Source organism: Falco biarmicus, chromosome 9 (genome assembly GCF_023638135.1).
Source record: "Falco biarmicus isolate bFalBia1 chromosome 9, bFalBia1.pri, whole genome shotgun sequence".
Lineage (NCBI taxonomy): Eukaryota > Metazoa > Chordata > Aves > Falconiformes > Falconidae > Falco > Falco biarmicus.
In genome coordinates this window covers 42857609-42874897 of record NC_079296.1, presented here as the reverse complement: position 1 = coordinate 42874897, position 17289 = coordinate 42857609, and the positions used below count along the sequence as shown (strand labels likewise).

Genomic DNA, 17289 nt, shown 5'->3' with positions numbered 1-17289 from the left:
CCTGCAGATGGTCTGCCCAGTCCTGAACTGAAGTGTTTTATGTGGGTTGGGTTTTTTTGTCCAAAAACTTTTTTGGAATGATGCACAAGAGATGAGCTGTTCTAAGTGCTAACCAATTATAAACAGCATTTATATTTTAAGCAACTTTTATATTGCTGGAATAAAAATGAATTTTTAAAAAAGTAGAAATAAATCTGTTTGTTAATATGAAGCTTTGTTTTTTAACAAATCACGTATTTGATGTGATTATTTCACTTAACCTTTGCAAAACCAGATTCATCAGTAGGAATGTTTATTCAATACTGGCTTCCTAGTGCTGACCACTTAGGAATTTGTTTTTCTTCTATTATTGATGTAAATAGACAAACAATGCTTAATTTTTAAGTTAGTAAACAGGATGCTAATCAGGACTGCCAGGTTTTTAGATTAGTCACCTAATTTGAAGAGTTAAGTAGCCACTGTAATTTTACTGGATTGAGTTGGGGCATAACACCTTGAAGCCATCTCAGGGTGAAAGCAAACACCGAGAGTTGGTCTGTTAACTTCCAACATAATTGTTTGATGCTAATCAAAATTATTTTCTTCCCACTCCTTCATCTTAAACTGTGGTGAAGAAGGGTGTGTTCTGGTAGATGCTGAGCTGAGATCCTTCCACCTGGCACAACTGCTTCCTCATCTGCCCTCCACATGCAGCTGTTGGGTAGAACTGTGGTAGCAACGTTACTGGAAGCACGTGTCTTCTCCTGTGCAATGTCAAGAAAGATGTTATCGGTTGAGACATAGCTTTGTTCTGCGAAGGGCAGGGGTGCCAACTGCAGCGTGAAGGTAACAGGCAAAGTCCTTGTAGAGGCAAGAGGGACAAATGAAAAATAAGCATGGAAGTCCTTCTCCCCTTGTGTGTGCTTTTCAGGAAGTGGAGAAATCAAATTGAATGGAAAATGTTTAATGTCACAGTGGAAATTTTTTGTGTTTTATAATTCCACCTCCCACTGGTATTAACTCTTAGGCAAGAAGCAAAGATGCATTAAAACATTTTTGAAACCAGATTCTCTCTTGCATCTTCGCATCCCCTCCCGCCCCCATCAGTTGCGTAGTTCCCAGTAATTAACTCAGTGTTTTAGTAATTAGACAGCGCAGGATAACTGTGTAGGATAAATGTTACCTTGCGCAAGGCCTCAGTCCTGCAGAAAGTTCTAAAATGGGAAGAAAGCTGAAAGAGATTAAAATACACCAGTTTCATTTGCCAGTGGGAGCTTAATTTACATGCAGATGAATATGCAAAATTGTCTTCACAGCTCCCATGTACTGTATGAACATGGTTGGTTCACTCAGCTCTGTCTGTGACTTTTTTTGTATATTAGGTAATAGCATGATGCAACATGAGCGCATCTTGAGAGTGTAACAGTTGGTGTTGAGGGCCCGGTGTCCCCATTGCACACGCCTGTAAGTTTGTACTTTGAGTTAACTTGGTTGTGATCTGCTTTGGGGAATGCCGAGTAAGAGCTTCCATGAGGCAGGTGCTTTCTGCAAGGCCACCTTCAAGTTTGGTTTAATTAGAAAGGAATCAGGTAAGTGTACTCAGAGACTCGGTGATGCAAACCACTGTGTTGTAGCTGAGGGCGTCTGGGAGTTTTATTTGAAAAATGTTTCACTGATCCAAATGGAAATGTTTATGTGGGCATGCTCGCCTGGACACTCAGCCTAGCCATATGACCTCTGAAGCTGCCTTGCTGTTGCAATTTTGTAAGGCTTTACTGTTAGTAGTTTGATACCCTTCGAGTAGATTAGGATTAGCAGGGGAGTGTTGTGGGGGTGTGGGGGCTGTCTCTCCCTTTGTGTAGCAACAAAGAGGGCAGGAATTCTGCCTAACAATTTTTAGCAGGATGTGTTTGTCCTAATACAGTTACTTGTAGGCAGGTACAGGTTTTTCTCTTCTCTTGAAGTGATATGTTCCCAACATTGTGGTGGTATGTCTAAACTATTGTACCCTGTCCCTTTTAATTAGACTTTACATAGGTTTCAGGCCAAATGAGTAGCCATAACCATATGGCTTCTGCTTCTGAGCTGACCGTTTTTGAGTACACTTACTGTAAGCAGCATACAGAACACCGCTAGCTATTTCTGTTAAAGAATGAATCTCACATTTATCAAACTGTCCGGTTTCTTCAAGATAAATTTTCTTGTTTCACTTGGGTGTTTGACCCATTGTCCTGTTCTGCCCTGTAGGCTTCCTTTTGAGCTTGGAGGAAGAAAAAACATTTTGTAGTTCTTCAGAAGTCTGATGCAAGAAAAACTTCAGTGACATTTTCTCCCTCCCCATTCGTTGTATTGTCTGCTCTTCAGCTCTTTAACCTGGTCTGACTAACAACTTGTTGTCTAGCTATGTGCATGCATAATTTTCTGTGTGTACTGCATTAAATAGTATAGCAGCTCACGATTCAGTGCTCCATTGCACCTAGAGGTCGTTTATTGGCATTAATCTGCTACTGTGATCCAAGTAATGGAGATTTGGTTCCCATTTTAAATGCTGAATAAATTATTTGGTCCAGGTTTGCCTCAGATTTTTAACTGCTGTTGGAAACTGCTATCTTATCTGGAGTCCAAATTAACTTTTTTTGTGTTATATACACATGGCTCAGCCTGTGCTGAATTGATATTCCATCTTCCTGTTTTGAAGCATAATTTTTTTTCTTTGTTCTGAATGGATGCATATGCATTCCTTGTCAAAAGAAACAGTCCGTTATGAATAGTTCTGTGCTGTACAACGTACTTGTTCCCTTCTTCCCATTCAAAGTGAGACATGCAGGACAGACTAGTGTTCTTAATGGTTATGAATACTGAGTGGTAAATAATAATGTATTTTGGTTTATTGGGCTTTTTTGGAATTTACTTGTAGTTTTGATGAGCATCTGGCTTGTACACAGCATACAGCCTTACTGAATGCCCTTCAGATATAAAGGATTTCTTCAGATATCAGGATATCTGTTAAAAATATTTTTGGGTTTTCTTTTGCCATTGTCTTCTACCTTGGAATGTGTTCTTGCCTGCAAATAGCTGCTGTCTGTCTTGTTTTGCTAGTATTTTCAGCATGACTCATGTCCCTGGCTCTTATTTTCTGCTATTCTTGTATCTATGAATGGCAGGTAGTGCTGCATCAGTATGTGCAGAGTGCCAGCTCTTGAAAATTTCAGCTTTGAGGCTTTCAGGGATGGGAGGTTAAGCGTGACCCATAGTTTATGCTATTTGGAGATGATCTTATAAAACTGACAGCCCTGTGCATTTTGTGAAATCCCTGGCATTAGTTCTGGGTTTGCATCTCGGTTCACCCCCCAGAACCATGTGCAGAGTCCCCCAGTACAATATGCTTTATACCCTCACTGGAATATTTGCACTCTTCCAGACATCTGTCTGTGTGTAAACAGCTGTCAGTTCCATACATATGAAAAAAGGAAACTCTTCTGCTATTCAGCAGAAGCTCTTACAGCTGATTAATATTGCAGTACTTACTTGCCTTAAGAACACAGGATTCAAAGGAGTGATGTACTTCCACTTGCATCTCTTCTAAATTAATCTTGGGAGGAAGAATTCTGAAGGAAAAGTCTCCATTATTTGAATAATTGCAAGATTGTCTTGTCTTCAAAAGAAAGTCAGTCAGTTTCTTAAATTACTGCTGCTTAAATATCAGCGTTGCTTCTTCAGGGAAGCTTGTTATCACAAGCATTTGAGTTGCCTTAAAAAAAAAAAAAAAACAAACAAAAAACCCCCAAAAAAACCCAAAACAAAACCAAAACACCAAACAAACAACCAAAGAAACCCATCACCAAAACCAAACAAACCAACCCCTTTGCTTTTGTGCTCAAGCCCTTCTGTAAAGTCTTTGTTCCCTAGCATTCATTTGATCTTTGATACTTTTCCTGGCTTGAGTTCTGTCACACAGTAATCTAAAGCAAATCTACACGGTGCTTACTGGATTGATCAGTATTGATGCGGTTTCTTTGCAGTTATTTTGGAAATGCATCTTCTTTTAGTGTTGTGAGGGAAAATATTAAGGTTGCTTTAAGAAATGATTGTAAAGGAGGGCTGTATTTGCCATATCCGTGTCAGTGTCGGTTGTAAGAGAGGCTCCAGAGTCTCCGCATAATGCGTTAGAGCTGATTAGAACATACTTCTTCAGAAAGCAGTGTTGCGTTCTTGCGGGTGTGTGTGGTGGTTAAGCTGCGTGCAGTCAGTGTGAGGCAGGGTACCGGACCAGACGGTGGGGATGCTGAGGAGCAGTGTCTCCTGTCTAGTGAAATATTAACTGGGAAGGCATGGAATCACAGGCAGAGTTGCTTTGGTCTGAAAGTAGAAGACATTACAAGGGATAGTGGCTAAACCTAACCTTCCATAGGTATTTGAGGTTTTAAATACATTACCATTTTCAGTTACGGTTTAGGCTCTGTTACAAGAGAGCTACTAAATGAAGATGTCCTTTCTCAGAACAGGCATTTATTGGTGGCATTACTTGACTCTTACATAAAATGTGTATTTCTTCTATATTGTACTGGTGGTGCCTAAGGAAACTGTTAAGTGCCTTGTCAGAAAACACTGTGGGATGCCCTGGCTTTTGGTTTGTTAAGGGATTAAGGAAAATCAGGGAAGAAAAGCCCATTTTTGACTGTTAAATAAAAAGGATGCCATTTTTGACTCGGGAAGCCTCTGAGCCCTGAGTATTTAGAAGGAATTTGTCTTTATCTGTCTGCCCTGTTGAACTTTCCTACGCATCAGCTGTTGCTGGCTGCTGAAGAAAACACAGTAATGCTGTGTGGACCTTTTGATTATGCTGGCGCAGCTGTTTGTGTCCTTTGTTCTTACTCCGTATTGAAGCACTGAACTTGATCTCTGTTATCTGTGCTTCGTTGCTGTATGCGTATGTATGCCACGGAGGTGCTAAATTTTGAAAAGCCAGGACTGCAGGCGCTCCTGTCACATAGTCAGCCAGGGCCTGTCCCCACTGCTGCCTGCCTGAGTTAAGGTGAGCTTGAACACCAGCGTGACCCTGCTCCCCCTGCGCCTGGCGAGGGCTGGCGTTGGTTTGTCGGGGAGCGCGAGGCATGAGGAAAAAGGAACACGCGGATGGGGCAGAGGCATGTATCAAGGCAGCAAGTATGGCATGCTCTTCACTTAAACTTCATAAAAACGGGAGTCCTGCAGCAGCAGAGCCTGCCGTGGTCTGTGCCCCTGGGGCTTCTGCATCGAGCTAAGAGAATGGTGTAAGCCTGCAATCTGGCTGGGTGGGTTGCGTCTCCCCACTGGGTGTGCTGAGCCCGACACTGATGTTACAGAGGCCTGGAAAGCTGCTGTGCAGCATGTAGCTTCTGGACAGGAAATTCAGGAGTATTAATATATTAGTATCCTTCAAGAAGGGATAGAATACTGTTTGAGGCTGTAACTGAGATTTGGGACTATTAATAAAGAATATCCTATGGTAACAGGACTTCTGGCAGCTGTAATGCAGTACGCTGTTGTCAGAATTGTACTAGTTAAGCTTCCCTGCAAGATTAAAAATAATTGTGCATTGGCTGATATTAACTGATATTAAATATATATGTCTACTTGCATGCTGGTTACTTGATAGTGTGTGTTATTTCCTTGAATTATCCTGTATATCAGGATATGGCACGCAGGAACTTAGGCCCTCTCTTCCCACTCTTAACGCGTTTGCTGCTGTTGTTTGTGGAACAGTTGTAATTTAAGGCAAAAAAAATGAGTGTCCAGAAAATAGTCGGTGGTTCTTTTCCATTGCAGACATTTGTGAAACATTGTATCTTTCTCAATTTAAAAAGCATCTTTGTTACTACCTTGTCCTTCCTTTGTTCATTTCAAACCCTGAGCCGGATTGTGGGTAGGAATCTGCTACTCTGAAATGTATAGGAGAAAAGACAGTTAAACTTTTAACCATTTTGTCAGTAGTTAACTTTTTTTCAGATAAGAATCTATATGACACAGTCTTCTTATTTGTGAACAGAGACATCATCTTATAACTGTAGCAGCCTGAACTTAAAACCATTTTCTCAGTTTAACTTTTTGAGCTTGGTGAGATTGTCAGGAAATTTGGGCAAGTTAGTGCTTCTGTTACTTGAGAAAGTTAAAAATGGAAATTATCAAGACCCTTATTTTGGTATTCTTACGTGTGGCTGTGGTGCCTACATGTGGCTGCTGAAGGACTTGGTGTGTCCATTACCTGAAAATGTATTCTTTGAAAGGGCTCCCTGGGAAAACCATGTGGCCATGGTATGTATGTTGCTGAATGGTACATGAGCACTGCTTTAAAAAATAATTTAAAAATCCAATTAAGTTTCTTACGGCCGCAGCGAAGCTCACTGGGGGGGGGGAAAGAGGCTTTTCTCTTAAATGATTTAGGGCTTGACATATCTTTTGGGCTTTGAAAACTCAGTAGCTGAGATTTTCATTCTGCTAATGTTCTTTGAAGTTTTGTTAGTCAGGGCTTTCTCTTCTTCTAAAGAATGGAAAGATGCAGCACGGTAGAGTTTTAACAGTAATACAGAAACTCTTGAACATACAAAATCTACTTTCTAGCTTTTGCCATGCCAAAACCTACTTATACTTGATAGAATGGTATTCGGGCAATGGCTGGTACTGGTAGGTTTGCTACACGTAGCTCCTCTGTGGGTGGTACTTGAGCCAGTAGTTGATATGTTCTATTCTGACTTAAAATTATTTTAATACAGAATTTTTTAAATTATATTTTTTCATGTTGAAAATGTTATATAAGTTCATGTGAGTAGGTTATAGTTACACAGTTCGTACAATACGAAGCAAGCTGGGAAATTGTGAAAACTGTAACGATATATTAGTCTAGAATATTATTGTGCAATTAGATTGGAAAACTCAGATGTTAGAAGTATAATTCTGTCTTTGCTTCCTCTGAGAATTATGTTGTATTACCCAAAAATTCAAGGAACGGTAAACTTTGATGCATTTTGATTTGCCTTGACACGTGTTCGAGCAGAAAGATAAAAAAGGCTTCTTGATTTATTAATATGGATTAAGGCATTTCATTTGAGTGTTTTCTATTCCTCCAAGCATCAAAGTCTATATCAGTTACACTTTTTGATTCTAAGCTAGTCATATTTTCTACTGACATGGTGTTCACTAACATGTTTTTTCCCGGTAGCTGTCTGGTTTTGTCTGTAGGCAGGTTGCAGACCTTTTGTCTTTGAATAAATTTAAAAAGTAGAAAAACTGAAGAATTCTTGAAATGCATACACATCCTGTCTTTTGCCATTTGAATGGGTCTGTATGTCTTCAAAACCATCAGATGCATCAGTCTTTTGAGTTTTCTGATACATGCGATACTGAGAACTTGTGTTGCTGGGAATACAGAAGAGGGGAAAATGAAGCTCATTTTACTTGTTTGGCTACATCATTGCTACCATAATTTTTGGAGTATATAGCGACTACTGGTAAATTTGCTTAAAAAAATAACTTTTATTTTTATCTTTTAGTCTCCCACAAAAGCTGTATATAATGCTAGACACTGGAATCAGCCAGAATCAGAGGCCCTGCCAGCACCGCCGGTTTTGAAAACTCCCAGTGTCCCAGTAAGTAGACTGACTTTTTTTCAAGTTTAGTAAATCTCCTGTTAAGATTCACTGATATTTTTTGAAGCACAAGTTCTTGATACCTGGTAATGTCACAGTAATTCAGAATGAAATCCACTTTGTGATGTGAGCCATTGGGTATTTGATAGGAAAGAAATCGTCAGTGGAAAGACTCCAGAACAGGATCTTCCATATAATTTCAATACACTGATGCAAAAAAAATACTTTAATCAAGTTCAGTTCCTTAATCTGCTGAAGTTAATATTTCTAACAATGGACTACCATCTTCTGTGAGAACCCCTAGGACTGACTTGCTCGTACCCATAGAAGTCAGCAAGCTGCAGGTCAAAAAAGAAAAACTTAAAAACAGATAATTTGGGGTTTTTTCCTTTGTGGATTGTGAGTTGCTGATGTAAGTCTTTAGACACTATGAAAGAAACAAATTTTTCTGTATACAGCCAGAAATGCTAATATGAACATATCAGGTATAAGCATGTCTACAAAAAGTAGACAAGAGGTGAAAACAGTTCTTAAAGTAACTTCTTCGTTCAAAAATCGGTGATTATTCCAAGGCTTAAGGTAATTGTTTTATAACTCTTTTGAGAGCCTGGGAATCCAGGGTCTTGGACTTAAATACGTGTAAAAGTTGTTACTGGTTATGCTAAGAGAGCATTGTACATTGTCAGTAAACTTAATTTCATTTGGTGCCTTGCTTACAGTACTTGCCTGAGAACAGAAGATCAGAAAGTAGATATTTTTGCAGTGATACGTCTTCAGCTGTTGTCACCGGTTTCAGTTTTGGTTGTTGGTGGTTTTTTTGGGGTTTGGTTTGTTGTTTTTTTTTAATTCCACCTGTGTGTGTCTTGTTCTGACACCAGCTCCTTTTTGATTTGTGGTTGGTTTTGGTTGTATCATCACAGTATTCTGAACAGCCTTCCTTCATTGTTAACTGGTCTGCCTGGAAAATGATGACTAACTTAAAAATAACCATTACCGCTAGTGTTTGAGGAGAGTGCAGAAATTTCAGTCCTGAGTGTCTCCGAATTCCCTTTCTTAATTTAGATTTTGTGTATTTTAACCAAAGCATTTGTTGCATACCGAGTCTTTATATTAGTACTGATTTTTGTGAAGTACTCTGATAGCTAACTTGACTCAGGCAAAATCTGCCTTTTTCTCAGACAGATTTTGAATATATTCTCTTCAGGCTATGAAAATGTCTGTCTGCGTCATTCATATTCAGGCAAGCCATTTTGTTTTCTGTCCAACTTCTGCTTTGTAACTGGAACCTTCAAAATATTAATTCAGAAATATGGCAGAGGTTTGACTGAACAAACCAGTTAGGGGAATTCACTTGTATCTGCTCCTCTTGTTATGACGTACATCTGAAGTTAATTCAGTCACTTCTTTTAACCTTGATTTACATGTGTATGATTAAGATTTAATGAGTCTTGATCTAAACGTCCAGTAATTCCTGCACAGATGGTCCTTCCTCTTTAATTTCTGTAGAAATTTGTTACCTGAAGATCTGCATAAATTTGTCTTAGATTTACAGTGAGAAACCCATGCAAACTGCTTAAGCCAAGTACTCTTTTCTTACGGCCTCTGCAAGCTCCCTTGGAATTTGCTTTGAAGGGGAAGCCATTAACCAAGACTTGGATGAGATACTTCAGTAGATCTGCTGTGTTCACAGACTGATAAGATCAGAATCCTCCAGTACCTGCTTTATGTAAACCAGCTTTTCAGCGTGGTTTATTAGCATTTTGCCACTGGAACTTAAGTGAGCAAATACAGAAGTGCTGCGCAGTGATAGAGGCAGCATGTAAAGAAAACTCCATTAGTGGAGCAGGTTGTTTTGGCTTATATTTTCATTTTGACTGTCAGTGTACAAGAGTGCTTTCTCTCAGAATATCCCCTGAAGTATGTAACAGTTACATGCAGGCATGGGGGGTGCATCTAGTTCCATTTTTTTCAGTCACACTTTTAAAAAACCTCATTTTTCTAAGCAAGGAAACTGACATTATTTTTTTGTTTGTTTTGGTTGGTTGCATCATCACAGTTTAACATCACATTACAAAAAAAAAAAAGTACACGAGGGTGAGTAAATGACCACTGGCATTGGCACTTGTACATTTCAAATTGAGTATTTGGAGGTCTTTTTCCTGTGTGCCTTGTTTTCTGTAGCTTGCCTTCACATCTGAATTTGTGCCAAAGCAGTAATACGAAGATAAGCTGACACTTAAGCTTATACCAGCCTCAAACTAATACAGAGGAGTAGCTTGAGGAGAAGCTTGTAATACTTGCCTGAGATGGCTGGAAACTTGTCACTAGTTATGCTAGACCTAGCATCAAGGTCTCTACTACCAGCTGTAAGCTCAGAATAGGTTTTGCTGTATATCATGCTATAATATGTTGTTTCCATAATATTAATGACACAAATGTGAATAAGGCTGGTGTACAGAGAATACCATGAATTTACAAGAGCATAACTCTACCTGTTTGAGGCATGCACATTGCTTCTTTTATGGTGCTACAAAATTTCGATAGTCAGTCTTCCACCTATATATAGTCTTCCACAATACAGTTTGGAGTATCAGGTTGGAGAGGTCGATTTTCTGTTACCCTAAGTAGGGTAGTGTGCAGTAGCCTCCAGTAGTTACAGATGAGAACAGTAGGCACAGAATTTTTCAGTTGAGGCTGTGCTGAGGCAATGACTGCTCAATGCTGTGCTTGTATCCAGACCAGTGTACTTAATGATGGTTCAGTATAGCAACCAACTGGAAGCTCCAGTATAAAGGGGGTGAGATACTTGTAAGTATCAGCAAATAATTGTTTTTAAACACTGAACTTGCTTGGTTTACTTAAGCTAAAGCTTAAGGAACCAGTGTAAAGAACTTTTTTCCCTTCTTTTTTTAATTTCAGAATTCCAGTGGAGCTTCCTGACTACTTTAAACTGGTTTTTGTATTTAAAAATTAATAATTTGTGCCATCTTCTTTTTATTTTTCTTTAAGAGTAGGTACATTATCACAGAGCTTAGGTACATCTTGGTAGTGTAAGGCAAGGACTAAACAGTCCCGAAATGTGAGTTTGACAATTGCACACCTGTACTGTTTCCTGATGTATTTAGTGTATGTTTACATGCTCAAAACATCTGCCCATTTTAGCACTTTCTTATTAATAGGTAAGGCTATCTTCAAAGGAGGCAATTCATAAAGATGATGGAGTTTTTAAGGCTCCTGCACCACCTCCCAAAGTGATAAAAACTGTGACAATACCTACTCAGCCCTACCAAGAGATAGTTACTGCATTGAAATGTAGGAAAGAAGACAAAGAAGTAAGTATTCTTAACACATTTTTAAGATAAAGAATTATTGGTAATCCTAAGTACTGAAGGAACAGTGTCAAAATGAAATTTGGCTTTCCTATTAAAGATAATATTTTTTATCTAAATAGTTGAATGGCCTTCATTAACTTCTTAATGTTTCCTTGCACTCAAAACTGAATAGATTTTAAACTGTACTTGTTAAGGTTATAATCAATCCTAAGAGCAGCTTAACTAGGTCAAAATATTTGTCTCTTCCAGTTATACACTGTTGTTCAGCATGTAAAGCACTTCAATGATGTAGTGGAATTTGGTGAAAATCAAGAGTTCACAGATGATATTGAGTACTTGCTAAGTGGATTGAAGAGCAATCAGCCCCTAAACACACGTTGCCTTAGGTAAGATATCTTAATGTAAAACACTGAACTTATATTTAAAAGAGGTGTTGAATTTGTCAGTGAAGTGACTGTGCTTTAAAATGTTGTTTGAGTGGTTACCTGGCACTTCTGTTATAAAGAAAATAATCATCAAGATGATATGTTGTTTAATAATCAATAGTAGTATGATTAGGAAGATGAAATAGAGAATTGTACAGTAAGCGACAGCTTCAACACGCTTGTTCTCCCGTACAAAAAACATATTTGCTATAAATTAAAAAAGTATTTTTTGATAACTTTGCTTAGTGCAGTCTTATGTGTGGTGCCTGTTTTGGTTTGTAATGCAAAATTCAGTTCTAAAATGAAATCTCTAAAACTGGAAAGTTTGCTGGCTATAATCTAGAACTGATGCTATATTGAGATACTGTTTAACTCCAACTGTCTCTTCTCTTCTGTTGATAAATAACACAGCTAGCATCCTATTGTGGCCTCAGTGTTAATCGGGAGCTTCCCTAAGTTGTCTTGAACTACTCATTGCACTCTTAATATTCAGGTTACACATTCTTACAAAATGAGTGTGAAAAATGCAAGTCTTGCTTTGAAAATGTTTATGATAATGGTGTCCATTCCCTGGATATAGAAGTAATTAGAATGATATTCTGTAACCACATAATAATATTTTTTTATTTCTCTTAAGCAAAACTAAAATGGTGGAGAAGGAAAAACTTGAATTCACAGAGACAGGGGATGAGGATACTGTACTTTGACATTTGACTGTGGATGAGAAAAATCTTTAATGCTTTTAAGAGAGCTGTTTAAAGAATTTATTCTTCGTGTTCCTCAAAAAGTAGCAATGAATATTGTTGCTGGAGTATAAATACAAGAGATTTATTACCCAGTTAGAATGTACAGTATGACAAGAATAAATTAGTACCATAATGACAGTTAAGGAGCATTTTTCATGCTGAGTGCGCTTAATTTGCTCACATGGCAAGCTTCCTAAGATCTTAAACTACTTTTTTACTTTCCCAATTTATATCATGGAATGTAACTTGTATAAGCACCATAAATTTTTTTCTTTCAGTTAGCAAATACATTTTTCCAAAGGAAATTTATGAGTAAGGATAGGAATAGACGTAAAAGAATCAGAAACTGGTAGGTAGGCTCTAACTGGTGCTGTTGTGATTGGAGACGGAAAGGCCACTTGTTCTTTCAACACCATACCACATGAATCTTTTATAATAAGATTCCTCAGTAGTCATTGAAGACTTGATTGCAGAATCACTCCCACATTGCTCCGCATTTAAAAGCAATATATTTTTAATAGTCTATATGTTGCCCTGTGCTAGAAATAGCAGACAGCTTGCTAATAAAACTAGGGGAAGACTTACTTCCACTTTTAAAATAGAACTGTTATGCTGATCACTGATTAGACTAAAGATTTTTTCAGGCTTTTCCTGAAATTTATAGTCTTTCTATCAACCATAAATGCAGCAATAAATATTGAAAATGTTTAGGTTTTTGTAAAAGTATTGACAGGCATAAGCAGGACTAGTCAGTCAATTAGATAACCGCTAGATAGCGGTGGAAGCTCACGTTTATAATTTCTAATAATGCCTTGATCTGTAAGCTTTCCAGCGCCTCTAAATCAGAGCTTCATGCTTAATCCATGAACGTTTTACTTTAACTTTTTGAAATTATTTCATCTTTTCTTTGAAAGAAGCAAGTTCAGGGTGACCTTTGAAATCCTGTCTTTAGCCAACCTGGAAATAAAGCAGACACGATTTGGTGCTGGTAACCAACTGATGAATAAAATGCTGCCCTGATCACCAGTTACAACTTGCCTTATAACAAGTTTTAGAAGCAACATCCCAACAGGCTCTGTCAGAGTCTGAGGTATATGGTCAATCACATTTTGTAGACTTGTTTGTCTGCCATTTTTGTAAATGTGTTCATTTTAGCTGTTCTAATCCAGAATTAATTTTCTCTAGTGTAATCAGCTTGGCGACAAAGTGCGCCATGCCCAGCTTCCGAATGCATCTGAGAGCACATGGGATGGTAGCCATGGTTTTCAAAACACTGGATGATTCCCAACACCATCAGGTACGGATACATTGTGTATTTCATCAAAGTTTGATGAAACCAGTCTAGTTTGTATGAATTTTTGTGTACGCACGTTCAAGGTCAAGCATCCAGTATAGTGTGCGTTTGGGATCTGTGGCTCTGTTTTAGTAATCTGTAGTGAAATGAAAAATAATAGCACCTACATTCCAATGACAAATTCCCTTTCCACTGCTTATGTGCTTCTGGGTTTGGAAATTCTTTTAAGCAGGAACTTAAACTTTTTAAAAAAAACTGTCGGTGCTTTGGATGGCTATTTTATATCTTCTCTTAAGCTTTTTTCAAACAGTTTTATTGTTGTATTTATAATTTCCTTCAAATAAAATACATTTGAAAGGAATCCTTTCTTCTTTACATTTAAAGGTGGCTGTAAGTGCTCATCTCCAGAGCAGCTTGTATGTGAATTACTGCATTTTCTATAGCTGTTGTGGGGCATTTCTCATGTCCTGTGCTGTCTCCTTGAGTAGTGGTGTAATTGCAGTTGTAGGATGCCTTGAGTCTGTGAAGTGTTCTTTGATGAGTCTAGGAAAGGTAAAATGTAACTACTTATAGTAACATGACCCCAGCGTTTAAAACTGGAGCAGTTCCGGTTTTCCTTGTTATCAACTTCACAAGTTCAAGTCAGCTATAATAGAAAACACTTCTTGTGGATGATAGTCTTTTTTTTTTTTTCCAGTGGCTGGAAGCTGTTCCTCTGTGGGGTATCCCTTGAGGTATTGTTACAAAAGCTGAACATAGGAAATGGTGCTTGAAGTGCCCAGTAGATATGTATATCCAGTCAGGTTTATTACTTTTATTTAATAGCTCTAGAAAGAATAACATGCAATGCAGAAGGAAACTTTTCACCCACAGAAACAGACATCTAAGAGAGGGTATTTGACATCTTGCTGTGGGTGAGGGAGAAAGCTGTAGAGCTGAAAAGTAACTGATTTAGAATAATAGCTTATTTTCCATCTCCTTCAAAAATTAGCAAAGGCTAACTGTAAAACATAGGAACCAGGTTCAATGCATTCATTATTTTGTGTGTCAAAATAGTGCCAAGTGATACTAGAAATAAATACAGTCAAGCTATTTAGGACAGTTGCCACCGCTGAGTTGCAGGAGATCTGCAGAGGACAGCTACAGTTCTTTGGAAGGTGTACAAGCTTGCTCGGTATATTTTTGGCTTTTAACAGTTACCATTATTCCTTCATTTTCAAAAGAACTAGCACATAGAGTTCAAAAAGAAATTGCATGCTATTATTAGTGTGCAGTAACAAAAAGCATTGATTATATTCACTGTTTTCAGTATGTTTGATGAAATGTTCTCTTGTCAGGGAAAAATACTGGTAGTTAAAAGTTTTAATATAGTCATAGTGCATTCTTGGTACAGGTTATACAGTATTATAAAATCACTGATATATCAAACTGCTACTAATAAATGCTAAAATATGTGCTCTATTTACTGTCAGTATATGCTTTAACAATTACCTTGCCTGTGTAAGTTTGCTGTCTTTATATACTGCCCTTTCATTCACTAATTATTTCATTAAAATTTTAACTTAATAGAAATTTCTCCACTAAATCTTAGTACAAAGTAACTCTAGAATTATAAACCACACTAGGCTTCGCTTGTATGGCTCGTATCTATTTAAGATTAATAAGGACTGGGGAAAAAACAATAAAATTATTTCACTAGTATTTTCTTTAAAGTATTTTGGAGATGGGAAAACTGCCACAATGAGGTTGATAATGGAGACAAATATGTGTGTATACTGCACCCTCGTTGTAGATACAGTGGAACAGACTGACAAAGTACAGGACTTTTACATTTCTGTAAGAATATAAAATAGCAGTTGCAGAGGTATTTTTCTAACCAGCAAGGAAAACACAAAATAACTGGTTAACTTACTGAGCTATGCCCCAAAAAATATTTGTATAAAAATTACTTGTTCTGCTGAATTTTTCTTGTAGATTTGTCTTTAAGCTACAGTTCCAGTTTTTAACTGACTTTGTCCCTTCAGCTGTGGTCTAAAGGTTTTGGAGTATTATTAATGTTTAGAATAAAAACTATATTTTCATTATAGCTGTCAGTAGTTAAGCAAAGAAATGCGGTTTTGTAATGTCTTCACCATGTGAATAATTAAAAAAAAAAAAAGTGCATTAAATGTAGTGCTCAACACTAGAAAATAGCCATCTGTTCCCACAAGCTGGAGTATAAATAGAACAAGCAAGGCAAGACAAGGATGAGAGTGGGTGTAAATGGTCTGCCGTTATGGAGTATATGTTCAACTAGGATGTTTTCCTGAATTCTGCAAAGTATGGAGTGCAACTCCATAGTTAGATACGGCATAAAATTTCTGGAGCAAATGCTATTTATTTTACTTTTTTCTCCGCATTCATTTGGAAGCAGAACATGTTTTAGGCATCCTGAGAAATAGAACGGGGGGGGGGGGGGGGGGGGGGGCGGGAAGCCCAACCAGCTTCACTACAGCAATCCATAAGGGTGGGATTTTGAGAGTTTGGTTGTTTGGTTTGGTTTTTCAGGATATTGATCAAAAATGAGTTGTGCTAACAGTTTTCCCCTCATTCTCAACTCGGAATTCTGTGGATAGTAAGGCTCGAGATTAGCTTTCAGCCAATGTGGTTAACTGTTGTTAACATTTATAGCAGGTCCGAGCAAAATGTAGGGTTGTCGTATTCAAGATTAAACGAACTTGCCTATAGGGACTGAGAAAAAGGAGTTTTAGAAAACCCGTATCACTGGCATGAAGCTGAAGCAGGTTTGTTCCACATTACAAGCACCCTTCACATTGGAGGTCCTTACTTTTGCAACATCGTTATTTTTCTGATGCACATCAGCATTTGGGGGCTTACTGGCCTGATTGCCTTCTGTAGGCAATGCCGTTGCACAAACCTAGTTCTTGCTACACATAGGTACTCCACTCCTTTTTGCTTTTCTGGCAGTCCTCCTGCAGCCTGAAACCTTGTGTATAACATCTTGGGCCCCTGCTTTGGCCCCTCCTGATCGCGTTCAAGCATCTTAAAACTTGGGTGGAAGGTCTGAAGAGAAGTGTTGGCACAGCGTATGCAGAGGGCGAGCCCTTACTCCCTGCATAATAGGAAGTCCATGAGACTGCGAGGAAGGGAGCCTGGAGACAAGGCAGGGGCTTGGAGCAGAGGCTTACAAAGCGAGTGCCATTGCCCTTAGCAGGCTTTGGAGTATCTGTAAAGCATTTCTGAGTAGCCATCTAAGAACAGTCTCTTGACTTTTTGGAATGCTTAAATATTTAATAATGCAGCCAAGGTTATAAATTCAGCTGTTTCCTTCTTTTAACTGCTGCATAGTTTGTAGTTGATAGAAACTGCTTTTGGGGCTTAAGCGTTTTTTGTTATTATTTTATTTATTTATTTATTTTTTAACCAGGAAGCTCGCCTGGGTAATACTGATCACTAGAAAATAGTTCTTCATAGATGTTCCTTTATTAGGTCCCACACTGGCTGAACTACGGTTAGCGGAGTAACCTTTTGTTTCTCTGGAATGCGTGTGCTCCTGTGTCCTGTTTTAATAACTACTATTCTGAAAGAACAGGGTTTTCTTCCAGGAACCTGAAATTGCTTACTTTAAACTTTCTTCAGTATAAACCAGTTGCAAGTAAATCCAGGGTAAACGATATCTAAAACTAAAATGATAAAATTCCAAGGTTTATTGGAGAAAGTTAATAGAAATTAAGGGGAAAAAATGAATACCCTGTCTATGTAGATGAGCCACATAGATTGCTTTCGGCCTTATATCTGACAAGGCTGGAGCAATGATATTCACAGCTAAGAGATTATTTTTTTTTTTTTCCCCCCAACAACGCTGTGTGTCAAAGTTGTATTCATGAA

At 38.1% G+C, this 17289-nt stretch overlaps 1 protein-coding gene across 5 annotated transcripts in view; it reads left to right on the top strand.

Moving 5' to 3' along the window:
• Positions 1–17289, top strand: part of WAPL (WAPL cohesin release factor) — a 159920-nt gene that overhangs the window by 123530 nt on the left and 19101 nt on the right. For 4 of the 5 annotated variants that reach the window (XM_056350716.1, XM_056350715.1, XM_056350718.1 and 1 more), the window contains 4 exons: positions 7509–7604; positions 10784–10936; positions 11186–11322; positions 13293–13404. In XM_056350716.1, the coding sequence (XP_056206691.1) occupies positions 7509–7604; positions 10784–10936; positions 11186–11322; positions 13293–13404 (498 nt within the window). The remainder of the gene's footprint in view (positions 1–7508; positions 7605–10783; positions 10937–11185; positions 11323–13292; positions 13405–17289) is intronic. The other variant, XM_056350719.1, reaches the window with a different exon arrangement.